General features: G+C 41.6%; 1 protein-coding gene, 1 long non-coding RNA gene and 1 pseudogene across 3 annotated transcripts; 1 reads left to right on the top strand and 2 right to left on the bottom strand.

Annotated features, from left to right (window-relative positions):
• The first annotated feature begins 7,917 nt into the window (after positions 1-7,917).
• LOC145656201 (ubiquitin carboxyl-terminal hydrolase 29-like) lies at positions 7,918-13,241 on the top strand. The gene is made up of 10 exons (XM_081709566.1): positions 7,918-8,152; positions 8,334-8,616; positions 8,708-8,747; positions 8,969-9,139; positions 9,387-9,518; positions 9,641-9,767; positions 9,926-10,062; positions 10,489-10,582; positions 10,711-10,790; positions 10,909-13,241. Exons 4-10 carry the CDS (start codon positions 8,985-8,987, stop codon positions 11,036-11,038), a joined length of 855 nt encoding a protein of 284 aa, XP_081565692.1. The 5' UTR covers positions 7,918-8,152; positions 8,334-8,616; positions 8,708-8,747; positions 8,969-8,984; the 3' UTR covers positions 11,039-13,241.
• Positions 13,242-14,593: 1,352 nt separating this feature from the next.
• On the bottom strand, positions 14,594-20,198 carry LOC145656200 (homeodomain-interacting protein kinase 1-like; annotated as a pseudogene).
• Positions 20,199-20,933: 735 nt separating this feature from the next.
• LOC145656202 (uncharacterized) lies at positions 20,934-26,091 on the bottom strand. Of its 2 annotated transcripts, XR_014121880.1 has the most exons (4): positions 26,034-26,091; positions 22,465-22,603; positions 21,975-22,252; positions 20,934-21,293 (listed from the first exon to the last, which is right to left on the bottom strand). It is a non-coding gene; the product is annotated as an uncharacterized LOC145656202 (long non-coding RNA). The 2 variants fall into 2 exon arrangements; XR_014121879.1 differs by having other exon boundaries at positions 20,934-22,252.
• Between the last annotated feature and the right edge of the window lie 1,764 nt (positions 26,092-27,855).

The raw sequence follows: 27,855 nt of genomic DNA, 5'->3' as shown, positions 1-27,855 counted from the left end.
AACATGGAAATTTTTTAATATGAGTCTGGGCACATTTGAAAAACCTGCCGCAAACATTACTGACATTATATCTTGTTTATGTGATTGACTGTGTTCGTCTAGCCACAAGTACTTTTTGATTTATTTATTTTTTAATTTGGTAATTTTATATATAACAGCAACAACTGACATCTTAAGTTTTATGACAAAATGTGCAAACAAGCTGGCCTGAGAGGTTTGTAGTGGGATATGACTCAGTGCATCTCTGGTGCTGCTTTTGATGAGTACAGTGTCATAAGTGTGTCTGTCCAGCAGTGCAAAGAGGGGATACAGCTTCTTCTCCCAGAGGTTTCCGATAAATATGTAGATATGTTAGTATGTAATAGAAAGACAGCTGCCCAGCCTCATAGTCTAGGTACATGCCCGCATTCCTGGGCAATTGTGTCAGGGGCAGAGGGGTCTCAGGCTTGGTGCAGGTGTACAACTTCGGGGTGTTCCTCCAGAGCACCCAGAAACCCTCACAGTGGCTTTCGCAACTTGCTCAGACTCAAATCTGAATATCGGCGTCCGAAAGGTCTTAGAGAAGAACAAAAAACACAATACATTTGATTAAATCATTCCAGTATAAATATGGTTATCAAACATGCTTTTAAAAATATACTTCCATGGAGATGGTGCCCTACAGGGTGGTGTTGGAACAGTGTGTACAGGCTTAGTGTCATGTTGTGGCCCCGCCCCCTCCTCAAACATATTGGTGTGTTCGTCTGTGTTGCCACACCCTCTCGTGTCGTTCGCCTGTTCTGTTATGTGTAATCGGCTTGGGTGCATATATGTCTCGTGTGTCATAGTACGTGTGTTGGTGTTTGAGATGTGCATAGTGTTTGAGCTTTGTTGTATGTTTTGCATGTTTGCAAAAATAAAAGTGCGTTTCATCGTGCCTCGTCCCCGCATCCTGCTTATCCTTGCAACGTCACAACTAGACCACTTTAGATGTAACTTAGAACCTCCAGTGACCTCTGTATGTGTTTCTTTAGTTGTATGAGCTCCACTGGAGGACTCTGAATAGTTGACAATGGAAGAGGGCTATATCAGATTCACCCCTTCTGCCTCGGTGTGACAAATTAACACACTGCATTAACGTTTAGAAATAAAAAACATATGATAAACACAGTTTAGAAAATATTACCTTGTAACAATTCATTCAGTATATGAACTGTTTTCTGTGTCCTTATGTCTATAAATTAAAAGTAATAAAAAATTTAAATGATAAATAAATTACAATAAATGTATAAATGTTCACAAATAAGAAACTACATTGGTCTGCACTTTTCTCCACAGATTCAAGGAACTCATGAAAGTTGGAAGCTATAGAAACACATAATACAGAATTATAGACTGACTGATGTGTGAGCAGAAAGATCACTGTGATGTTCTCATATCTAAAGCACTCAAAGCATTGATGTTATGTAAATGAACTGTGATCTGATTGGTTTAAGGAAATAGATTCACCTACTTTGAAGTTCAAGTTTTTATCAAAAGGTTAGAACTGGTTGACTATACTTTGTCTGTTCTGCAACAGGAAATTTAAACATTTATATCCAAAGTATTACGCGATAGAAATCAATTTAAGACTACCCGTTATTGACCGCTAGATGGGGGAAGATACGAAGAAATAATTGAGTCCAGACGCTCCTGCCCGACTTTACGGTGAGACTCTGCTTTTACGTCATTAAAACGTTAAAGAAAAAAGGCCGCCATATTTGTAGTTCCACAACGTGAAAAGGCGTCATTTTGTATGCCAAAGAATGAATAAACACCATGCCATGCCTTGAAGACGACGAAATTGCAATCTATTTAGCTAGCCATAAGAATAAGAATAGCTGTTTGATTTACATAATCACAAATATATTGCATGTACATACATCTACATTTCAGCCGATCAAAATGTTTCACGTACTTATAACCGCAACTTTATGTTACAGCGGTCATATCAGAGATTTACCAATATAAAACGCAACAGGTGTCGTGTTCTGTAATAGAACATTTTAACATTCATATCCATATTACACTGCAGAAATCAATTCAAGACTGTAGAGTCGTCGTACCAAATGACCTAAACTCAATATAAGCCGCTGACTTAATTTAATGAACAGTATTAAGATAATGAGTGAGTACAGCGAGTCTTGTCTTACTGATGCCTGTTCTAACTGAACATAGGCAGACTCCTGCATGCTGACTGGTCTAGTCACCAAACACCTGCAGCTATGGCAGCTCGTAGCAGGCAGTTACCCCTGCCATAGCATTAAAAAGATTCAATTTCAGCAAATGTTAGCGCATTTGACAATGGGACAGAGACAGAGCAGGACGAAAATCCACCCTCTGTCGACTGAACATGTGCGGCGGAGGATGAGCAATGACTGGCCCATTAGACCAATCTTGAAGCGTATCGAATTCTGCATAGAAAGTGACCAAAGCTGGAGGTTCTCTGCACGAAGATCAGGCACTAGCAGGCAAACCGAGCATTGCAAAGGCCATATTTGAAATTCCCACAATGCTTTTCTCACCGGGCGTATGTCGGGGCAATAACATTGTCAGTTGGTCCTAGCAGACAATTATCAGAATGACAAGAGTCTTTCATATCAATAAATTCTGACAAAACTTTGAAAGCGATAAGCAGTGGTTAGCTCGAAAGTTATTCATAAACAAGCATGTTGAAAATTACGAAGCAAGAGACTTAGATCAGCTGTTGTCTCTATCGATGGTCTGAGTGAACCATGTCTTCTTAGCATGCAGGTAGGGTCTAACGCCTTCTGTGCTGAGTTGCTGTTTCCAGATTTTAAAAATAGAACTCATTGTTAAACGGCATCTGTAATAGTTAAGGAAAGTGCGTTATAAGTATAAAGTGTTACAGTAAGTGTTTTGGCCCCTGACTGCCATTAGGACAAGCCAAGACAACCGCTCACTACGTTAGCTTATCTACTTGTTAAATCAGCCTGAAATTAAGATACAGCTAAAAGTGTTGATTTTTATACTAACATTTTAACAACTTCAGCCAAAGTATTCAGAATGTAAATGTTTGGTCTAGCAGGTATGGCCCACAACTGATGCAGAGAGTGCATGACATGGCAGAGGGGATTCATGTTGGCAAAATGCCCTCCTACGAATTAGTCCCAAATACTGAAGCAAAAAAGAGGCCGAATTCATCTGATGGAAGTAAGTCTAAAAGGGCTTCTTGATGTTACCCTGGTGACTTGCATTCTTTCCAGATGCTCAACAACCACTAAAAGTAGTGCATTGCTAAAAACTACTACTTGTGCTGGAGGTGTTGAAAATATGGTTTCCTTGTCATTGTCAGTTTGATTTTATAAGGTTCTACGTGGGTATCGATAGGAGCTGAAACTGTGCATGTGTTGCCCCTCTGAGGAGATGAGCCAATGAGGAAGATGCCCGTGTTGAAATTTGGCTCTAGACCACGCTTTGAGCTGGTGCACTTTGTCAGCGGTTGAAGTTGCAGCAGCATTGGCGGAGTGGGACGCAATGGGGAGAAGGAGAGCGAGAAGGATCTCAGGAGTGAGAAGCTGAACAGCAGCAAGCAGCGGGAGGCTGGAGACAAAGCCTCTCCTCTCCCTTCTCTGACACAAACACAGTCACGTGTTATATACTCACATAATCCAAAATCCAGCATCTTTTATTTGCTGTTAGCTGGCGAAGAGTAATCAGTATAGTCAGATTCCTTTAATGTAAACACTTGGGAAAATTCCTGCCATGATACCACTTTGGACACAGGGAAGATTTGATAGTAAATATTCTGGCAGGGACAGGCCATGACGACTAAGGAAAGTTTATAATGAAGGTTAATTACACCATTCCATAAAATATAGATTCAGTTAAAATGATCAAACTTTTAAGTCATTCACTTTTATTTTTATGTAGCTAACCCTTTCTTACCGACTTAGTACAATGACAGGAGTTAATCAGAAACGCTCTCATTGGCATTTCTGCTTGAATTGGCTTGACTTGGAAATGGTTGGCTGGAAAATTCCTGCCATGAGATCACTTTGGACACAGGGAAGATCTAATAGTACATATTATGACAGGGTGAGGTCATGACTGCTTAGAAAAGTTTATAATGAAGGTCATGAAAGGTCAGTTTTGACTAATTGCAAAAAACACCATGTAAACATTAGAATGGGAAAGTCAAGCGGTCTGAGCGAAGCCAACTGCGAACGAGGCATGGAACAGACTAGCCAGGACCAATATTTTGAAAGTGATCAGAAGAGGATGACATCAAGAATCATTCTGATGATCAAGTGGCGCACGGTCAAGCAAATTGCAGCCAGATACAATGCTGTTGCTCCAACTAACATGTCTGAAGGCACACCATGGGTCCTCTGAAATCAGTAGATGTTTGAACAGAAGGGCTTACCTATGTATTGTGACCAAGTGCATCCCTTCATGCAGCTGCTTAAACTATGGCAGAAGGACACTTTCAACAAGACAAGAAACCCTGCCGCAAGGGTTGTATAATCACGGATTTGTTCCAGTATCAAGACAGCAAATTTTCAATGTTTCCCTGGCCTTCACAGTCCCCAGATCTTAATCCTATAGAACATCCCTGGGTAAAGGTATAACAGGCAGTTTAGAACATGTCAGTCCCTCCATGTAATTTGAGAGAAAATATCCTAGGAAGATTGGACCAAAAGGAAAAGCACATTTGGTAAATATGGGAAAAAGAAAAACGAAAAGACAAGATCCCTACCAGAATATTCACGCAGCTTGTGCTATTGTTCACTTGCTGCTGTCGGAAGGGTGTTAAGAGAAGGAACACGACCTCAGAGGATGACTTCTTTAAGGGTAAGTTCTGACCACAGCCACCACTTGGATGAACTGTGTGTGTGTGTGTCTGAGAGAGAGAGATCTACGTAGAAGTGTTCTAAGTATCTATACAACGCTAATAAGACATTTTCTGTTACTTTTTAAACAGATACTAGAAGAAAGTATTTAATGAAGAATTACTTGACTACTGAGGGAACTGAATCAGCCATAGTAAGTAAAGTAGAACCAAGACAAATGATTTAAAGCCAAACTGAGGCAGGGGACAAAAGCCACAAAAAATGGAAAAACGGCTATGGTGAACAGTGATGCTAATTTAATGCTTGTACTTAAGTACACTGAATGTCTCTGAATATAAATTACAAATGCATTTCAACAAATGTTCGAGAAATTAATTAAAAACACTAATGTAAATGTATTTAGAATATATTTAGGACACATACATTTAGCATATGCAATCTTTGTCAGTTACAGGAAAAAAAAATACTGTTGGTGGGTTTTTTGTTTGTTTGTTTTACATTCTCCTTACTATAGAATTAACAGTCGACTGTTCGGTGACTTTGCATGCTGAGTTGTAACACTGATTATTAGTATAATTGTGGCGAGAATCAAAATCAACACTAGCTAAAATGACTGAGCGCATTGGAATTTTTTATTCCAATAGCACAATTTGAATGGGTCTACGGTACCTTAGTGTGTCAGGTCCTGTTATTTCTGTTGAACATTTGATGTTTGGGGGCACATTTTTACATCATTAGGCCTGCAGGCTATGTGATAACGGCTATGCGATAAAAATTGTATTTGTTTCCTTTCCAGTCCAATACAAATTATAAATTACAAATGTATCAAAATGTAATTAAAGTCATATTTCAATTAAATGTATTTAAATACTGTTCAACAATATTTCTACTCATATCTACAGGTGGAACCTAAAGATATGAATTTCAATGAGAGGGATAAATGTATTGAGGACATTTGTTTGCTAAAGTGAGAAAGTCTGCAGTGGAGCAGAGCAATCCTAACGCTTTCAAAAGGTACTCAGAGCTGAAATGCCTGAGAAAGGCAATTTAAGTGGGTGTGCTAAACCTCTATAGGCTGAATAGGCAGAGATAGGTAAATAAAGTGTTCTTGTGACATTAGAAATACAAATTTCAAAAGGGGCATTTTTGGCAGCTTAACTGACATAGTTAAGAATTTTAACATTTAAAAAATATATATTAAAAGGAGAATGTTACTTATTTCACTCTGACTGTAAAACAGTGCATATTGTGTTAAATGGGATTTCCATCCCATGTTTTTAAGGCTGCCTTATGTATAAATAAATATGCAAGAATGCAGAGCATGAATAGGTCGGTCTTCCATTCTGTATCACATACCTACCCTTGATAACACCGTGGTAACTGGAAAAAAAAACAACCCTTTTTACTCAGTTGTCACTACTTCCAATAGACTTCACGCTAATCTCATAGAAGTCCACCCCTTTCCGTGTCCTCCGGAAACAGCACTTCCGTTGTGTTGTGACAGGATTTGTTCCTGAAGTTGTATGCGTTTTCTAAATTTGCACCGCATTTCTAAAGTGTGTTACCACTTTGATGAATATGCTTTGTGTATTTGCAGCACGATGGGTTTTCCAGGACACCGTAATTTATGCATGTTTAATTCCATCTTTTATTCACGTACTAAGCCCAACTCTATAGGCTAATATTTATAAAACCGAGATAACCATAGAAACGTCTTCATCTGTGCTTGATACTTTCACGGAAAAACGGAACTGCTGCTTGTCAAGCTTGTTTCATCAGGTTTTATATCATCGTCATGACGTGTTTGAATTGATCCCAGGCATATGCAGTCCTCATCAAAATCCATTCAAGTCCTAGGCTGTGAGTAAGGTAGCTAGCTATGTTCTCTCTCTGGTCACAGTTGGCAAATAAATTATGCATATAGATTGTGGGGAAAACACTTTAGCACGTGTTCTCCAAAGAAGTGTCTTAATATGAGCTATCTAGCTAGTTCCAATGTCAACTGTAATCATAACACTGGGTTTCTCTCTGTGCTCAGGTGTCTTATTCGCATGCCAGTAACATGTTAGCGATATTGCAGTAGTGTGATTTTTTATGTTGCCCGTGATGAAAGGTGACAGCGAATAAAAATCCAAACATTTTTTTTGTTCAGGTCTTTTTAACGGTCATAACCCACACATATTTATCTAACAAAAAAATCAGGTTCCCTAAACTATCCCACATGTCATACTGAAGAAAAAAAAAATCACTTGTTGCTAAGAGATAGTAGAAGCACAGTAATCCTCTACCTGTAAAAATAACTGAACGTTACAACTCTGGCTTTGAATACATTCTTATGGATTCTATTTACAGTGTGGTTATACAATAAAATAAGTTGTACATTAAAATAATTGTAATTATTTACAGGTGCACACGTTTGCCAGAGCGCAAGACTAATTGCGTTTTAAAGTAACAATGCTTATAGATGTATGTCTAGAGAAATTAGGGCGCAAATGTAACTTTGTAGCCAGTTATCTATGATAAAACGTAACCTGTCATATTTGGAACATTTCTCCTTACCACAGGGCGAGACAGTGAGGATTTTAGGAAAAACATTACGCTACCTGAATTTACCAAACTATACTGCGGAAGTTAAAGAATCTTACGTTTGAAACGCATACACACACACACGTAAATAATATTTATTTTCAAGAGGGTGACAACGTATGAGAACTGAGAACTTGCATCAGTAATGACAAAATAATACATATTCAGAACATCTAAGAGTCAAAACTCCGTTTTAAAACAAAACAATGAGGTGCGCTGTATCGCGAATATCAGTTAAAGGACCTGTAAAAACCATATTTGATATTTTACTTAATTCTCTAATCGAGTAGATCACAGATTCGAACAGGATGGGCTGTGTTTGCTCGTGTATGAAGGTATGTATGTTTTTTCCTACACTTTGGGAACGATTTTAAATACGATAATCTGAAAAGGATTAAGATTTATTGTGCATGTCACGGAACGCTTCCACTGGTCACGTGGTATGGCCCGCCGCGTGCACTGGGAGTTCTTCGTTGACTGTCTCGTGCGTAACCTTGCCTATGTTGTTCAGCACACACCTGCATCGGTTTACTCTTGTCATGTTTGTATGTATTTAAACCCTTGTTAGTGTGTGCCTTATTGTCAGTCGTTGATCATGTTCGTGTTCACGGTCACAGTTTGTGTTATACGTGAGTGCCGGTGTCTGTATCGTATGTTAATAATCGTTAATAAACGTCTCCGTGGAGCGAGTCTGTACGTCCTGTTCCTTGACCAGCGGCACTCGGGCCGTTACAGTGCGTAACTAATTAGCATTTTCCTGTTAAAAAAACTAGCGCAAATGCAGATGATTAAAAAGTTTTGTTTTGTTTTGTTTTTTAAATCAAAATGAGATTCTTGTAAGAATACCGAGATATCGCTAAGTCGCGATAATACTTCATATACAAATCAATACGTTTCTACAATGCTTTTCTACAGAAAAAGAAGAAGGAGAAAACGAATAGAAGTTGGTGGAGACACATAATCTCATCCTCCAAAGTGTCTGACTCCTGCGTGGCATTAGATGGTCACGCCGCGAATGTGACCACCTCCACTTCTTGCCCCTCTTCCTCTGAGGGGTCCCTGATCTTCAGTACTGCTTCTTCCTTTTCACCTGTGGACATATCCCACAATGCCTCTTCTACCCAGTCGTGCCTTCCTGGTCAAGCCTCCTCCTCCTCCTCATATGAGTCGCTCAGGACTACAGCAGTGATTGTTCCTGGTTAGAGCTCAGCAGATTTGATCATGTTGTTCAAATGCATAGTCTGTTTTTGGTTAAGGACATTTACTCCAAGTTTCTGTTCTCTATACAGAGGCTGCAGATAAAGATGTGGACTCCGTGCGCATTGAGAGGTGGGTACATTATCAAAATTAATCTTCGTGGCAGAGAAAAGTGTGGCATGGTGGTTACCCAATGGCACTGCCATTGTAACTTCCTTGGGGCATAAAACGAGAAAAAACATCATTGTATTTTTCATTCTTCACACCTTTATCTGTCTAAGGGTTGTTATGTGAACATTTTGTGCATAACTGGCCACTGTGTATTCATCTCTCCCTTCTTTTCTGTCTCTCAGGTTTCCGGCTGTTCTGATGCAAGCAGACACTCGTGTTCAGCCGCAGAATTTATTGGGACAGCTGCTGCACGTCCTCAGGAGTAAAAGGAGGCGTCAGATTGGTCAGGGTGAGGGCCAAGGCCACACCCCCATCCATTCCGCTGTCGAACACCTCAACATTCGGCAGCTCGGGTAAAGACGAGAATACACACCGCGTTTTACTACACAGCCTATTAAGAGTAGATGATTTTACAGTTTACACAGGTGAAGCTCAGTCTTTTTCTCCTATACAAATACAAACATATTGTAATTAAATGAGCAGTAAGTCATTTAGCAGTTCTTCTTCACATTATGAAACAGCCATTATACTGACATGTAGTGGCCTGGATGTTTCAGAGCTTGTGCACTAAATCTATTTTTAACATGGATGACCTGTTAGGTTTCCCAACATTGGGAACAGCTGCTATATGAACGCCACTCTGCAGTGCCTACTGAGTATCTCCTGCTTCTGGAGACCCATCAGAGCTCAGTCATCCTGCTTGACGGATCCTTCTAGTTGCCAGATGCTCAGGTACCCGTTCAGAACCAGAGGCTTCACATGGGTCTAAATGAACTGTTTAATCATGAGTGCTTAAGGAGGTGCTGTGATGCTCAGAGATATAAACCACTTGGTCTCCCTGTTGCTGTGTGTAGATGTTTTTCAGATCTGCAGCAGGCCCGGCTCACCACTTGCAGCACAAAGCAGAAGGTGCAGCTCCTGGGAGCCCTGCTTGAGTGTGTTTCAGCCCGCTGCCCTGCATTCGAAGAGGACTATGAACAGGTCCAGCTAAATGGCCCCCTCAGCCATTCAGAACACATCAGAACCTCACGCAGTACCCTGCAGGAACTGCACACGGCCACCTTTGTTTTCTCACCGTGCTGCTGTTGAAGTCCAGGAGCAAATCCTCCTCTGATGTTCTCCTGTGCTGTCCTCCACAGGATGCTCATGAGTTCCTGATGCTCTGCTTACTGCAGCTGAAAGAGGAGGGAGAGAGACTCAGGGCCTCTTTCTTCTCTTACATCTGCCCTGTGGCAAACTTTGAGTTTCATATCAAGTCTGTGCTCACATGCACCAGGTAATTAGGTATCACTGTTGCATATCTCCTTTGTGTTAATGGACTGGTCTTAACCAGTCTTAACGTGTTTGTTTAAAGTACATTTTCTCACAGAGAGTAGGCGCTTTCTCCGGACATCTCTGTTTAAAGTATTCATGAAAGTTTCATAACATACATAACTTAAATATGAACATTTAAAATGCTCACAAGTTCAGCTTGTATTCATCACATAGCTTTCAAATCTCAGAGAGTGTGTGAGTTTGGGAAAACAACAGACATGGACTGAGCATTCTAAATGTTTTCTGCTCTGATGCTTCACATTAGATAAGATGTTATCTACTTGTAAAACTGAGCATATTAGCATGTGATAACTCACACTGTATAAGGGATGCAGGAGATTATTTCTGTGCAAATGTTGTAACATTTCTGTTCTCCATTTTGTGAAAGCTGTGGAAAGCAGAGCTGCAGAGTGGATGTTTACAACCACCTCTCTGTAAATCTGAGCCCTGCTACGACTGACAGCCTACACACTTACTTTAAGGTCGGTCACCTCACACACCCTCTTTGGATAAGGCTTCATTACCCTGTTGTAAAGGAGAGAATACAGTTATGACATGCTACCATTTTGATTTTATCACTCTCAATGAAAGGGCCTCTTTCTTTTTTCAGCCAACACTACTGGAGCGTTTTTGTGAGTGTGAAGCAGGCTGCGAGGCAACTGAAGAGGTGGAGTTTTTCACACTGCCACGGTGAGTCTCGTCTGACGTAGATGACCTTAAAGAATGAGTTTTAAACCAGTCCAACACACACACCCTCCTCCACTCACACACACTTCCAGTCCTTAAGTCACTTTTCCTCTTGGAACAGTATTTTCGTCCTCCACCTTAAGCGGTTTGACATGCTGGGCCAAAAGCTCTCAGACGTGATGGACGTCCCGTCCGAGCTGGATCTCTCTGCCCTTCCTGGGGTGGCTTCTCTCAGGCAGCAGTCGAGGTGAGCTCGTACCATCAACCCGTGCCCACATACTTCTCTGTCCACCCATTCCCATTTAGCTACAAAATGCCGACTGAATGGCTTTGTGGTTTGTCCTCAGTGGAGCAGCGGGAACCCAGGACAAACCGCAAGAAATGCAAAATGATAAACTGGGGGAAAACTCCAGTCCCCAGCCAGGTAGAGCTGTGCCATTTTCTTACAGTGGAGTGATAATATGGCTGTGTATTAGTATCTGCCATAATGACTAAGTTCTTTTAACCCATCAGTAGTAAATGAGAGAGGAGAAGGACAGGGAGCTAGAGGACAGCAAGTAAGCCTACCGGTGAGGAGAGAGAGAGACCAAAAAGAAGAGAGATGCAAGCTGAGAGAGACACAGAGACAGAATGAGAGAGAATGAAAGAGGCCTGTTAATACAGAGATGGCGTTCGATCCGTGATGCGTTTTCAGTTAATCGTATGAAAAAAAAGATGTATTTGTTTGTTGCAGGAATGTGCACCCACTGGCACCTACAGACTCCAGGCGGTGGTTTCTCATTTAGGTGACAGCATGGACCATGGTGAGTAATCTGACATTATTTATACACGTGCAGTAGAAACTATTAAATGACTAAGGACCACCGACTACTCCGACAGGCCACTATATCAGTGACACAGCTGAGGGAGAAGGACAGAGCTGGTTGTCATTCAGTGACTTAAAAGTATCAAGAAGCACTGAGCCAGCCATCCTGAAGAGCAGGACAAAAACAGCCTACCTGATTTTCTACGTGCACAGGTAGAATCTCACCTTTCAGACTTAGGAATGTAGGTACCTCAGTCTAGGAGCACTCTAACAGAAACAAGTTTTACAAGCTTATATATGTAGGGAGTAAATTAGCCTTTACTGTGCCCTGGGACTGCAGGTCTCTTGTGCATGACAGGTGAGTGAGGCCTACTCCCAGCACCGGTTGGCAGGTGCTAACCTTCTTTCTCAGTCCTTTCACCCTTCCCTCTCTGCAAAAGAATTTAAAAAATTTTAACACATTAAAATGAGCCATTTTTTATTCTCCACAAAATAGTAAATGCCCCCTCTGGCGTTCTTGTTAAAACACTTTTTCCATATTTTTAACCCATAGATGTATAACATGAATAATACTATACTTGTCAAGTCAACATATTTAGATGAGGTGTCCTAGTGTCAGTTATTGTCTTCTAATCGCTATTGGAGATGTACAAGTCCCCTTTCTTTATCCCCAACATTGTTCATACTAAAAGATTAATTTATTTTCCAAGTAGCACATGGCAGTGATTAAACACCTATTTACATGGACGTCACTTCCATCGCCACATATGAGAACACTACCAGGGTGCTTCACTGACGGAGGAAGAGCTTCAGTCCTTTTTGAGAAATAACCAACTTGTATTTTAATTTGCAGATGTTAGGAGTGAACCAGCATCTGTCTATAGTTCTTTTAATTGTGAGCACACATATTTAAACCCTTGTTTTGTTGTTGTTTGTCAGTGTTTGACCCCATGTATGCTGCTTTGTTGTGTTTTAAGACTGCCTGTTATGTTCTAAGTAGTGTTAATGCTTAATGTTCTTCGTGTTTGGTTTTGTCTTGTTCTGTATGATAATAAACGTCTGTGGCATCTGAACCGCAGCTCATCTTTGCATCCGGCTTCACGTCACAGGAACACCGACCGTTGAAGGTTGCCTCGAGCCAAGGGAAAGAAGAAAAAGGGGAAGAAGCAGTGTAGCTGCTTCTACCCAACCCATGCAGGAGAATCCTCCATACTTGTGGGAACACTCCCTGTCATCACATCAGGGGAGAGTATCTCTGGAGGATTTTGGGGGGGCCCTGGTGGTGGTCCAGGATCAGATGCTGCAGAGTCCTGCCTACCTTCACTGGATTACCGGGACCCGTACGATTACGACTACCAATATCCAGGGACAGACTCTGCAGGGTCCTACTATCCCCCCACGGACTACCAGGAGGATTACAGCAGGAGTGAGGAGTATGTTGACGTCGGCCTCAGGTCAGACACCGAATCCGACCGCTCTGAGGATCCATCAGTGGAGGTGGAGGAGGCCCGCCATGAGGATCCTTCCTGTGGTTTATAGACCGGGTCAGAGGACTCTGAAAGCGACGAGCCTCCGATGTTAGTGCTTAATGTTCTTCGTGTTTGGTTTCATTTTGTTTTGTGTGTTAATAAACATCTGTCCCATGTGAACCACGGCTCGTCTTTGCATCCTGCCTTGTCTCCCACGTCACAGAACAGCAATTCATCTACACTTCTCACAGATAAAACTATCGCTAATGGCGAAGAATAAACATGTTGCAAAAAAGCAGTAAGAGCTAGTATGCAGAAACAGTGGTGTTAGCGCGAAACAGTTTCAAAAACAGGAGTCTCCTTATGAAGGAAGGAGGTTCTTATGAACCTCTGTATTTTGACAGCAAGTATTGACCATGTGCCATTAAAACCATGCCAGGTATGGTATTAATCCACAAAATAGCACATCAAATCTAATTATTTGGCTAGTACAGGGTTATGCAATATTCCCTCAACTCAGCAAAATGCAACAGCTTGAATTACTTAACTGATTAATAATAATAAAAAATCTTTCCGGACTATAAAAACATAGCTGACCCATTCGAAAGATTAAACATCCAGTGAGTGTGTATCCTGGCATGTTAAGGTAAAAGGCGTCTCCGACTGGAATACATTTAAGCGGTTTCGGGCGCCATCTGGTGGCGACTTGGAGTCCTTATCACGCTCTCATTTCTTTTGTATGGCGGGACAAATGTTTTGTTATCCTACCTATCGAGCAGTCCTACCTAGATTTAATGCACTTATGTACATTAGCATTAGTCCAGGCTTCTGGTGTTTATTTTGGATGCATATATTATAATTAGGCTACTGTGGACATTTGTATTTTGTATAGCTACAGCACCTGTACTTCACACACGTGTAGTAATCAGATCTAGAAAGTTGCCAGCCCTATTAAAACATTAGGTTTATAGTATAATAGTTTCATTAAACAGACAAAGCGTTAATCACAATAATTTGCATGATGATTAATCTTGAACCAAAAATCTCGCCGGGAGCTGTAGTTCTCTTTCCAGACACACACCCAATAAAACTGTGCTTGATCATTTCTTATTGATAGCCACTGACTATAGGATCAATAGAATAGTACAACCAAATAACCTTTAATGTTTTGCTTTACTGTAATACAATTTAGAATTGCGATGTTACCCTTTTAAGAAGAACTGAACACATTGTGACAAGAGCAACTGGATGAAGCTTTATTGACATGCTGGTCAAGGACTCACATCCAATATGTTTAAAATACATTAATTGAGGCCAAGTGCAGCATAAAAAAATATTTTAACTTCACACAGAACCAAAACCATCAACATCAAAATATAAATGTATAAAAATATGGGTATTGTTAAAAAAAATGTTAAAAATGGGGCCTCCCACAGAAAGGCATGGCACAGTCAGCGACTTCAATTCAAAGTTTTTTATTCAAAGTAAAAAAAAACAAAAACAAAAAAACACTTGGGCAGGTTGGTGGCGCTCTACACGAACTTGGGCAGACACTTGGGGCTGAGCGGGATGTATGTGGACATGTCGGAGTGCTGCGCCGTCACGCAGCTCATGACGTTCGCCCGCCGCAGCTGGGAGTTGGGGCCAAGGAAGGGAAGGAAGGGTTAAACAACAAGATGAGTGACGGCAAGGAAAGTGTTAGGAAGGATTTCATAATGGCTTTAAAAAGACGAGGCGAGGGCACCTGGTGGGCTGGACTTTGGTGTCATCTTCGTCCTCCGAGTCGCTGGAGATGATGATGACGCTCATAGCTGGGCTGGGCGTGTCAGAGATGATAATGGGCTCCGATGCGTCGCCCATGCCATGCACGGGGGAGGACACAGGTCTGGCACAGGGTCAGAGGAGCACGTCAACACTCTCAACACACACTGCACACTCGAGTGAACACACACAACCTATCACCAAAGTGTGATGGCACAGAGCCATCCAGCACTTGTTACAACAGTTGTACCCACTATGCAGACCCACACACTAGACCAGTAGGTCTCGAGTCCTGTTCTAGGGTTCCCTTGCACTGAATTAGTGTGGAGTTTTAGCGCTAATGCCAACCATTAAAAAGTGCAATAAGAAGCAGGGAGTACCTAGCCCGGCTCTCTGCTTGGCGATCTTTTGACCTCTTGAACCCGCCCTGCTGTGCCGGTTGTCCCACCTGGCTGTGCTGGGCGAGCCAGCTGCTGAAGGTGTCATTGAGGTTGGCAGCTGTGCTGGCCCCGCCCCCCGCCCCACCCCCACTGCCAAACAGGCTCTTGCTGCCATCACACCCTGTGCACTGCCGATTGCAGATCTCCATTTTCTGGAAGCAAGATTTCACACTGCAGCGAGAGAGAGAGAGAGAGAGAGAGAGACATGGGCGGGGGGCAAGTTACAGTACTACCATTTGGATTTGTAAATTAAGATGGTGTTCCTTAATTTTTTTTAAAAACTGTGACATGTAGATTGGAAGGCCTGGAACAACTCACTGGGCACTTTGAGGGAACTGGAGGAGGTGGCTCATGGTGACAAACGGGTGCTTCAGGGCCTTCATCGGCGTGATCCGTTTGTCAGCGTCCAGCGTGAGCATCTTGTTCAGCAGGTCGATGAACTCCCGCCGGTCTGCCTTCTCCGCCGAGACGTCTGCGCCTTCCAGACTGGTCGCATTGACCTGCGTGAGAGACCCAGGGGTGAGTCATATTAAACACCAGCAGAGGGCACCGATCCACCTAAGACGCAGCAAGTTCTGCAGCAAGTTACTATGCATTGCTCTGCCTTTCGTAGATGCCGTTCTCCAGAGCGATTCATGTGCGTTCCTCATTATAACGGCACGAACGCTCGACCTTTGAGCTAGCACCTTGCTCAACCTGCTCTACAACGTGAGCCGTGGAAGCTGTTTCTCACGTTCTTCAAATTCACATCACAACAGTAAAGCAATGCGTACAGTTATGTGCACAAAAGCCAAAATAACCTGCATCATGTCGTCAAGACAGGTGAAAATGTACTTCCGTGTCTCTTTGGACTTGATGCCATGCTCTGCCTCATGCTCTGAAGGCGTCTGGAGAAAGGAAAGAAAAAAAATCAACCATTCAGCTCCACCATAAAGTTACATGACATCATTAAGTTACATCCCTTATGAAACAAACACATGGTATTTGGCATTTAAAGACTGGCAAACCTTGAGTCTCCACAGGGGGCAGCTGGAGTCAGGGCTCCTGTGGAAATAATAGTTGCTCTTGGTCCCTGCGCTCAGCAGGTACTCTGCTGGTAGGCCCTGCGTCTGGGAGATGTAACGGATCTGCAGAGACACCACACGGCAAGAGGATTACGACTTTATTTTGTGTTCATCCTTCCATTTTCAAAATGCATGTATAAAAAAAAAAAGAAAAGAAAAACAGGCCATAGAAACTCTTATTTATATTATTCCTAAAAATAAGCTAGCCAAAGCAGTAGCTAAAAGCTCAAACCATACATTCACTCTCTTCCTTGCTAGCCATTATGGACTCCCTAACAAACTGCATAGTTAGAAGAACGGCCATTTCCATTAGCAACACTACGCCACTCTTTTCACAAACAAGATTTACGTCTTCATCACACAGTGAGAAAAGTGTGAAAAGAAAGTGAAAGAACCGACCCCAAATCAGCGAAATTCTACAGAGCTCCGTGAATCCAAGCCCAAGATGCGTGAAAAAGACTAGGCACAGCTCAAAGGCCCGTGTGCTTACCTGATCATATTCAGAGGCTCCCGGATACAGGGGGGAGCCCAGAAACAGCTCGGCGATGACACAGCCCAGCGACCACATATCCACGGCCTCGCAGAAAGGGAGACCCAGGATGATCTCAGGTGACCTAGACCAAAAACACAGATATCGCCATCATGAAATCAGTCTCGGCTGATTCCCTAGTTTGTGGTGATTCGGCGGCAATTGCTTTAACACAAAGGGTGCTGAATTCATTCATGAAAATGTAAAAGATTTAAATAGTATTTTGTTGATGAGTCCAGGTTTTTTTTTCCCCCCTACACACCACTTTACATTACACACCCACTATTCTAACATGGAACTATATGCAAAAATGCACTGACACTACAATGATGTTCTGTTTTCCATTAAGTAAATACAGAGTATCAATGCAGTTAAACACTGTTACTCAGTAAACAACACTGTTAATTAATGGTATAGCTACAATGCAACAGCAGTTTTGTATAGACATGACCAATACTAATATTACCAAAGCCTGCAACTCGGAGCATCCTAACTAATCTCAGACACTGAAGAGGGTTCATCAGGTATTTTGCTAAATAACAGCACTCACATGAATCACTAAAATTAAATCACTTATAAATCAAATATGAATCAGTCGTGCTCCAGTTAACTGTAATGCTTATCACGATTTTAATGTGTAGCAGGGTCATCGCAACTGCCAAAATGTGCAGCTCTACTCTAAAGCACACTCGAGTGCAACAAGTGCACACTTATTTCTAACACGCCTCAGCACGTGTCTCTCACCGGTAGTATCTGGTCTGCAGGTAGCTGGAGCACACGGCCTCGGAGACGTGGCTAGCCGAGCCGAAGTCGATGACTTTGACCCTGTACGGCTGCCTGACGGGGTCCACCAGCATGATGTTTTCGGGCTTGAGGTCGGTGTGGATCAGGCCCAGGCTCTTCAGCTTCATGAGCGCTTTGGCGACCTGCTGCAGCACGGGCCGGACGCACTTCAACAGAAGCGGGCTGAACATGCTGTCCTTCAGGAAGTCGTAGAGGCTCTGCCCCAGCATCTCGAACACCAGGCACATGTGCTTCTTGTGCTGGAAGCACTCATACGCACGCACGAAGTTGAACTCGTCTGCGTTCTCCCTGCTCAGCCGTCTCAGGATGCTCACCTGAGGAGGAGCAAATGAGGAAAGACAGATTTAATTTTTCTGCACTTTTTTTTTTAATACACATCCAAACAGGTATGGCTTATGCAATTGTAGCTAAGCCTTCTTTTTATAGTAAGCTTCAAGCTGTCGATGTGTTATCTGAACTAGTTCCTACTGATGCTTTGAAAATTAGAACTAGTGTGCTGATACCAAACACAAGTGTTTTTGTGCTACCCTGGCTGTATACAGATTCCACAGTGTGAGTTAGCACATCTGATACCAACAAACAGAATCGGGGCTACAGCTGATTCCATATCAAAAGCTCCAAAAAAGCAGGCAAAACTTTCCCACCTCGATCTGACCCTGTCGAGCAAAGAATGGATGGTTTTTCAGTATCTTGATGGCAACCATTTCATTGGTGTCCTTCTAGGAGCATTTGGCCACCTGGCCAAAACTTCCACAACCAAGGTAGTGCAGAACCTCGTAGCTGTTGGAGGCAGAGCAGAGGATTTCATTCTGCACCAGCTGGTATTCGCAATCACTTATCGATTTGCTGCTATCTGCGGTACAACCGGAGTACGCAATGGACTGGGTGGAAGAGGTGGTTGTTCCGCTCCTGGCCACGCGCTTGGACAATGAAGGGGTGTAGAGATCCTCCAGGATCTGTACGCTGTCGCTGCTGTGTTCCCCTTCTCTCTTCCTCTTCAGGCTGCACCGCTTCTGACGGGCGTCTTCTCCCCGCTGGCTGGACGACGACGCAGCCTTGTCTGAGGCTCCAGAGGGGGAAAAGACCAGGGCAGGTAAGCCATCGGTTGAACTGAACCCTGGATCCGAGGGCCAGGGCGTCCCCGGCCGAATCCGAGGACCAGGACTCCGCAGGTAGTAATTGCTCTCGAATTTTACTTTCTTGGCGATCCCACTGGAGGAATCTGAAGGGGAAGAGAATATTCCTTTAGGGAAAGATGAAAACAGGGCCACTAACCAAAGGAATGCTATGCAGATCTAGTTAGGGGCTATATTCAAAATTAAAACTAAAACAGCAGATTAAAAAACAACAACAACAAAACACGATCTATGATTTAGCTAACGCTAGCTAGCTAACGCTAACGCTAACCGCTAGTTAACTTCATAACTTACCCTCAGTGTTGATTATTTTCCCACCTTTAACCTTACGGAAAGAAGGCTCAAGAAAACCGAACGGATATAATTCATGATCATCCATGTTGTGCTGTGGTTCTTAATTTAAAGAATTGAAATTATTAGCACGCTATATCGACCGGAGTGAGAAGATTTCCACCAAATATCAATTCGCTACTCTACGGACTCTTCGTTCCATGGCAACAAGGTGACATGGACAGGTGTAACGTCATAAAATGGAATTTCAAGTGCACGTATTGAACCTCGCCAGTAGACAAGATAAAAGCTCACATTTATTTTACTCTTTGTCCAGACATAATCAAAACTAGTGTCTGCTTGTCCGCCTGCTGCACCTACGGGCCCAAACTGGCAGACTCATATAAATCACTTGATAGCATCGAATATTAAGTACTACATTTATCAACATAACATTTCTTAGGACTAATACATCTACCTGCTTACCGATTTCAGCCGTCTACATGCATCCGTTCTCCAGAATCCCACGCTAAATATTTCGTGCTTTTCTGGTAAATTTCCACAACAATCGTGCCTGTCATTTTAAATGGCATTTTAAAACATGCTTCCAGTATAAGATAACTTCAGATTTTGTCAAAGAAAATTCAATTACATAAAAAGTGGGGTGGGTGACTATTATTTACTTCATATGTTTCCTGGGCAAGTGGCGTGATTGGCAGGTGTTTCAACAAATGGAGGAGGTTTAGATGAAAACGTAGACCCTTCACTTGTCTTATTTAGTTCTCCTTTTAACCGTTTAAAGGTCCGCGTGCTGTCAATCAGCTTCCCATTTATTATAAGAATGATTTGAACGCCAATACTTTTGGACATCATGGAAAGGAAGAGGCTTATTTGAGCTGAAGTTTATGTGGAGTTGTTTGGGAGCTTCTAGCATGGACTAGCTACAATGTATAAAGTATACTATTTCTTTACAGTATTATGGTATAGATTCTGTGGATTCCATATATACATTCAATGTAAAATGTTGCCCAGTTATGTCAGAAATAGCAAACAAAAACCACAGGCTCCAAGTTACTGAAAGAGAAGTATTAAATGAGGTCCTGGTAGAACATACGTGCAAGTTTGTCAGACATGTTCATGAGGAGTTTAACTGAAGCAAAATCCTCATCACACACCCAAGGAGTCAAAGCCTGCAAAATCCCCAAGTAGCAAGACTGCATCCAGGTAGCACTTGCTGATGGAAAGCAAAAAAATAGTGCTGTATCCTGCTCTGTGCCTCATCCACTGTACCAGTCTCTTAGTATTGGACTTAGTGTGTTTAATCAATCTTTGACTGTGCTGATTACATTTATGTCATTTAGCTGACACTTTTATTCAAAGCGACAATTATGACTGAGTACGATTTGAGCAATTGAGGGTTAAGGGTTTTGCGCGGGGGCCCAACAGTGGCAACGTGGCAGTGAACCAGCAACCTTCCGAGAACAAGTCAAGTACCTTAACTGCTGAACTACCACTGCCTGTGTTTATATATTGTACAATTAAAGATTTTGCAGTTACTTGGATTTTGTCAATATAGCAACATGCCCTCAGTCCAGCAGAACAGGAAATCTGAAACCTCATAAATTACCCGTTTCAATTTTTGTTTTCTATTTTAAACACACACAATCCCAAAAAAGATTTCTCTGTAGTAATACAGTTCACTACTATAGTTATAGAATTAGCTCCAATTAGCCTACAATATCCCTTTAAATTAAGCCAAAATTCAAAGTCTGAGGTGAAGATCCTATAAAGGTTACATAAGAGCTTGATGTTACATGTGTTTTGAACAAATACTGCCACTAAGTTCCAAAGAACTATTTTTTATAGTTATACCTCCCATGGAATTCAAAATACAACAATCAACTTGTTAAACACATTAATCACACATTGCATTTGAGATACATTTAATACAGTTTGTTAGTCTGTTTGTAAAAAACACTATTTTTTTAAAAAAATGAAGGCATTAAAACAAACAATAAGCCCAGAAACTACAATAATCAAGTTCAATAATCGAGCTGATGTTCAATGTCCGAATCCCTCATGTCTCTCCGTGGTAAGGAGGTAAGGATACAGGCTTTCCTCTGGCCGAGCGAGTAGGCCACGGGCCAATGGTAGGGCTGGTCAGGGAGCTGGTGACGAAGGGAGCTGCTTCCTGATCTATCGTGGGATGACATCACAGACTGCTGGACCTGTAGGAGGAGCCAAAACAAAAAAAAGGGCACCAAGATATCGATAGGTATGTCAATATTCCCAGGCCCCAGCTAAACTACTGCCCAACATTGGAAACCTATTATAGCGTGTAATTATTATGAACCTATTATAGCGTCTAGATTCCACTATTACTGCCTCGTAGTAGCAGGGCTCTGCTGTACTATAAATGTGTTTCTGTCTTCTACTAAAAGTCTCTTTTGGCAGTGTAATTTATTTTGGTCAAATGGCTGCATGACCGTTTTCAAAACAAATTTATAGAGGTGTTGGTGAGGTGATCCTTCCTGAGTTCCCCGGCCAGCAGAGCATGAATGACCTGAGTGGGCGAGCAGCTCTGCACCATGGCACCGAGCGCAAGGTCCTTGTCCTCCCTGATGAAGAGGTTGCTTTCGCCCGCCTTGTGCGGCAGCATGCAGGCAACCAACTCCGCCTTGGCGTCCATGGCCCTCCACAGGTCGGTGGACATGTGCGCCAGTGTTGTCATGGAAGCACGCGACACCATGGAGCTCAGATTCTTCAACTGAGACAGTGGACATGGGGCTCAGGTGTTCAGGCACTCCATGGGGATGTGCCTGTTTAAACACGCCGATCGGACTCATCCGATATGTGGCAGATTTACTTGGTGTGTCAGAGAAGGAAAAGCATCAGTTTGTACTACCTACCATGTTTAAGGACAAGATATTCCTCGCTAGAACATTCCAAATTGACTCTTCATCAAGTTAGAACCATTTTGGTCACAAAACAGAGCAATTCCAGCTCGGACAGCAAAATGCGAAGCTCCTTTTTGGGCCATTGTTTATATGATTTGATTAGAGAATCTTTTGTCCCTGAGAGGGCCCCTCTGGACCACAGTCAGGCACACATCGTGGAGCTTGGGAAGCAGGATGTCGGTGTGGTTCTGGGCCAGAGACTGCACCAGAGTCAAGCTCCCCTTCTTCTTCTCCCTAAAACAGCGTTAGAACACGGTGTACATACCTGGTGTTATGATATCGGTAATGCTAAACAGGTTTCATTAATAAAATAAACTTTTAAAAACACAGAAACAAATGTATTCGCTGTCAGGGTGACCCTCACTAATTTTTATATTTATTTTTCCAAAGCATGCCATTTGTGTATTTTTAGGTATGCTCTGTAATTATAGCTCTTTGCCACCTGCCTGAAGTGGGGCCGCTCTTCTCTGACAGCAGCCTGTGGGCCGCGGATCCTTCGCTCTCTCTGGGGCTCATCCAGTGGTGGGAAATGGCTCACAGAGGAAGCATCTGCCTCAGAGTGGGAGCTACTCTGGCTTTTCCTCAGGAGATCAAATCAAAAATCAAAATCAAAAGTTATTTATATAGCGCTTTTTAGAACAGATGTCACAAAGCACCTTTACAAATGTCCAAGTCCAAGCCACCAGTGAGCAAGCCAAGGCTGACAGTGGCAAGAAAAACCCCACTAGAGCATGAGGAAGAAACCTTGAGAGGAACTAAAACTAAACGGTGGGCCCATCCTCCTCTGGCTGACAACAGTCACCACAATAATAACAATTTAAAGAGAAAAATATCATTATAAAATGAAAAAACAAGTAAAGTGTCTTGGTACAAGTAAAGAACCTGCACCTTTCGATCTAAGCAGACATGGTGGTTTATAATGAACTAAGAGTTCTCTAAGGAACTGTGGAGCAAGACCATTCAATGCTTTGTAGGTAATTAGAAGTATTTTATAATCAATATGAAATTTTATTGGGAGCCAATGTAAAGTATCTTAGATAGCCGTGATGGATTCAGATTTTGTCGTTCTAGTGAGCACTCTGCCTGCTGCATTTTGAACTAGCTGGAGCTTGTTTAACCACTTTGTAGTACAGCCTAATAGTAGGGCATTACAATAGTCCAATCTTGAAGTAATAAATGCATGGACTAGCTTTTCTGCATCATGTGAGGAGAGCATGTTTCTAATCTTAGAAATGTTCCTAAAGTGGAGAAAGGCCTTCCTAGAAATATTATTTACATGAGCTTCGAACGAGAGACTGGGATCCATGATACCTCCAAGATCTTTATCTGTTAGGGAAGATGTGACTGTGATTTCACTGAGGTTCATTGAGTAATTAGAGGATCTAGCTGTCTCTGTGTCTAATAGAAGCACCTCTGTTTTGTCAGGATTAAGTGAGAGAAAGTTTCTCAACATCCTTTATGCATTCGGTTCTGATTCAGATATGCGCTTAGCTGCTGAACTACAGCTTTTTCTAGGATCTTGGAAATAAATGGTAGGTTTGAGATCGGTCTGTAGTTTGACAGCTGACATGGGTTGAGGTTAGATTTTTTGAGAAGTGGTCTGATTACTTCAAATTTGAATGATTTAGTAACGTAGCCAATATTTAAGGATTAGTTTATTAAATTTAGTAAAGGTTCAATAACTTCAGGTAGAATTTCTTTAAGAAAGTGTGTGGGCAGTGAATCTAGTAAGCACTGGAGGACTTTGAGCGCGACATCAGATATGCAATTTCTGGCTCTTGGATAGGTGTAAAGGATTCAAAAGTCATTTTTGGCTTGGTTGTTCTTGGTTGTACCTAAGTAGTTGCCCGATGTCATATTAATGCTCTTAACGTTATCTCTAATGTGCTTTATTTTCTCATTGTAGAAATTCATGAACTCCTTACTACTATGGTGGTGATGTAATCTGAGCATTGGTGTCAATCTTATTCTTAGTTAGATGGGCAATTGTACTAAAATGAAATCTAGGATTATTTTTTTCTTTTTCTATTTGGTTTGAGAGATAAGCTGTTCGAGCGGTAATAAGTGCTTTTCTAAACTTGAGAAGGTTCTCCTTCCATGCAAGCCGGAAGACTACAAGCTTAGTGTGGTGCCATTTACATTCAATTTTTTATTTAAAATGTGAAAGTGTTTTGATTTAAATTGCAAATGTGGTCATTATACCAAGGTACCAATTTTTTGTCCCTAATGTTTTTATTCTTAAGTGGGGCAACATCATTAAGTGTGCAGCAGAATACTGATTCTAAGCATTCAGTTATTTGATGAAGTTCTGTGGCGTTTGAGGGCATCCTAGTCACAAATAGTATGTCTGGGAGACTGCCAATGTCATGTTATGGCCCCACCCCCTCCTCAAACGTCTTGGTTTGTGTGTGTTCATCCGTGTTGCCATGTCCTCTCGTGTTGTCCACCTGTTCTGCATTATGTGTAATCGTCTTTAATGTATATACATCTCCTGTGTCGTAGTGTGTTTGTTGATGTTTAAGGTGTACAGAGCATGTGGGTTGTTTTATGTATCATTCGTGTGTGTAATAAACGTCTGGTTAATCGTGCCTCTTCCCCGCATCCTGTTTACCTCGAGACGTTACAGAAACACCAACCGAAGAAGGATGCCTGGGAAGGGTAGGAAGAAGGGGAGGAAGGGGAGTAGACACACTTCCCCAGCTCGTGCATGCAATTCCCCCGTGTTCTTGGCTACCCTGCTGACTCCCACAATACGGGAGTGTGGTCCTGGGACGGAAGTGGAGGAGTCACAAGGGACTACGTCCGACTACCGTGACTGGTATAATGATTTCCAGTCCTCGGAGTTGTGTGCAGCAGAATACTGATTCTAAGCATTCAGTTATTTGACCAAGTTCTGTAGGGTGTGAGGGCATCCTAGTCGCAAATTATATGTCTGGTAGTTTGCCAATAAAACCAGGTGCAGTGGCTGATGTGATTGTGCGTACATAGTTCAAATGAAATTAAGGAATGGTCTGAGATGGAGTAGTATAACTACATCTACACCATAGCTCAGTACTAAGTCAGGCGTATGTCCACCAGAGTGTATGGGTTCTGTTATACATTGGGTAAAACGAACTGATTCTAATATAGAACTAAAGGCCCATCAGAGGGTCTTGGCCACTATCAAAGTGAATATTGTTGAAATCACCAACAAAAATGTAAAGGAAATCTGCAAATTCCTTAATAAATTCTGAGTAGCGTCCTGGTGGCCTGTAGATGCCTGGAAGAGGCTGGGTGGGCTTTTTATCGCTGGCTACATGATTTATGCTAGTAAAAATAATTTCAAAGGCTTTCTGGTTTATGCTTAATGTGTCAATAGAAATAACTGCAATGTCACCTCCACGGCTAGTTAGACGAGGGTGGTGTACATAGCTGTAGCCAGAAGGACACGCTGCATTTAAAGCTATGTACTCGTTTGGCTTGATCCAGGTTTCTGTTAGGAAAAGTACATTACATCTATGATCTGTTAGTATTTCAGTTATCATGAGCATTTTAGACGCTGATGATCTAACATTTAGCAAACCCAGCTTTAGATAAAAGGAGTTTTCTGTGAATCAGTTACTTTAATACTAATTATGTTATTAAGAGCATACTACAGCATCGGACATCGCCTTCGCTAATTGACACACCTCTTCAATATTATTTTTAGTAATCTCTGACTGACGAAGGCGTATATCGTTAGCTCCTACGTGAATAACTATCTTAGAAAACCCATGCTTGCCTAAAACCTTAACACTACCTGCAACATCTGGCGCCCTGGCACCTGCTATACAGCCAACTGTTGCTGCTGGTCTCCCTAAAGGCCTGCTAATTTCACGTGTCGCAAAATAAAGTCCCCTATAACCAGAGCACTTCTAGCGCTTGAGTCTTCTCCGTCAGACTAGCAATTCAACTACACTTCTCACAGATAAAACTATCGCTAACGACGAAGAATAAACATGTTGCAAAAAGCTAAATGTTAACGTTACTTACGTTTCTGGTAGTTCCTTAGATGTAGTTTGTGATGATAAAGTAGTTCGATGGAAGTTGCCACCATACCTGGTATGGTATTAATCCACAAAATAGCACATCAAATCGAATTATTTGGCTAGTACAGGGTTATGCAATATTCCCTCAACTCAGCAAAATGCAACAGCTTGAATTACTTAACTGATTAATAATAATAAAAAATCTTTCCTGACTATAAAAATATAGCTTACCCATTCGAAAGATTAAACATCCAGTGAGTGTGTATCCTGGCATGTTAAGGTAAAAGGCATCTCCGACTGGAATACATTTAAGCGGTTTCGGGCGCCATCTGGTGGCGACTTGGAGTCCTTATCACGCTCTCATTTCTTTTATATGGCGGGACAAGTGTTTTGTTATCCTACCTATCGAGCAGTCCTACATAGATTTAATGCACTTATGTACATTAGCATTAGTCCAGGCTTCTGGTGTTTATTTTGGATGTATATATTATAATTAGGCTACTGTGGACATTTTCTATTTTGTAAAGCTACAGCACCTGTACTTCACACACGTGTAGTAATCAGATCTAGAAAGTTGCCAGCCCTGTTAAAATATTAGGTTTATAGTATAATAGTTTCATTAAACAGACAAAGCGTTAATCACAATCATTTGCATGATGATTAATCTTGAACCAAAAATCTCACCGGGAGCTGTAGTTCTCTTTCCAGACACACACCCAATAAAACTGTGCTTGATCATTTCTTGTTGATAGCCACTGACTATAGGATCAATAGAATAGTACAACCAAATAATCTTTAATGTTTTGCTTTACTGTAATACAATTTAGAATTGCGATGTTACCCTTTTAAGAAGAACTGAACACACTGTGATAAGAGCAACTGGATGTAGCTTTATTGACATGCTGGTCAAGGACTCACATCTAATATGTTTAAAATACATCAATTGAGGCCAAATGCAGCATAAAAACTTTTTTAATTTATACAGAACCAAAACAATCAACATTAAAATATATAAAATATATAATGTATAAAAATATGGGTATTGTTAAAAAAAAACAAAAAAGAACTAACCCTAACCCTAACTGTACGCTAACCAAACCCTAATCCTAACCCTAAACCAGTAGCACAGATGTGTGTCCCAATTTGTCTGGGACAGCAAGAGATAGATAGATAGATAGATAGATAGATAGATAGATAGATAGATAGATAGATAGATAGATAGATAGATAGATAGATAGATAGATAGATAGATAGATAGATAGATAGATAGATAGATAGATAGATAGATAGATAGATAGATAGATAGATAGATAGATAGATAGATAGAGCTACTTGAAAAGAAATGTGAGCTATGTCCTATTTTCCTTTCTTTACTGCAACACTATCATGGGACCCAATGTTAATGCCTTTCTTTTGTTCCACTTTCCCACTGTTCACTTTACTATGTTGTGAGATGCTATGAAAGGAAAAATAAAACATGCCACAACTACTGTACGCATAATAAAGCACAAATAGAACATGAAAGTCCAAGCTATTGTGATCTTTGGCGTCCCAAGAGCTCGTCTGCGACTGCCTCTTGCCGTAGTTGTGACAAGTCACCACAAGAGGTCTCTGTTAAAGCAAACACAAAAGACAGGTCTTCTGTGACCTACGGCATTAATTCTGCTTACTCCAGATACAAAAACAAGTATACAATTTTGCAAAAGGTGCAGTCTTGTATGTGAGATTTGTTTATAGATCTGGGAAATGTCAAAGTATATGTATCCATACCCTGCCTGTTCAGACACAGAACAAATGTGTAAATATAATAGATAAATGCATTTATT

This window comes from Electrophorus electricus, unplaced genomic scaffold (assembly GCF_041902795.1).
Source record: "Electrophorus electricus isolate QZ-2024a unplaced genomic scaffold, ASM4190279v1 Scaffold58, whole genome shotgun sequence".
In the NCBI taxonomy this organism is placed as follows: Eukaryota; Metazoa; Chordata; class Actinopteri; order Gymnotiformes; family Gymnotidae; genus Electrophorus; species Electrophorus electricus.
The sequence above is the reverse complement of the archived record's forward strand: the minus strand, read 5'-3'. Positions and strand labels throughout refer to the sequence as shown.

What these genes read in the sequence shown, in the direction of transcription:
- LOC145656201 (XM_081709566.1), top strand. Translation starts at nt 8,985, where the DNA reads ATGCAAGCAGACACTCGTGTTCAGCCGCAGAATTTATTGGGACAGCTG. An exon ending in TCTGTGCTCACATGCACCAG is followed by an intron (nt 10,063 to 10,488) that starts GTAATTAGGTAT and finishes ATTTTGTGAAAG; the next exon opens with CTGTGGAAAGCAGAGCTGCA. An exon ending in GCCTACACACTTACTTTAAG is followed by an intron (nt 10,583 to 10,710) that starts GTCGGTCACCTC and finishes TTCTTTTTTCAG; the next exon opens with CCAACACTACTGGAGCGTTT.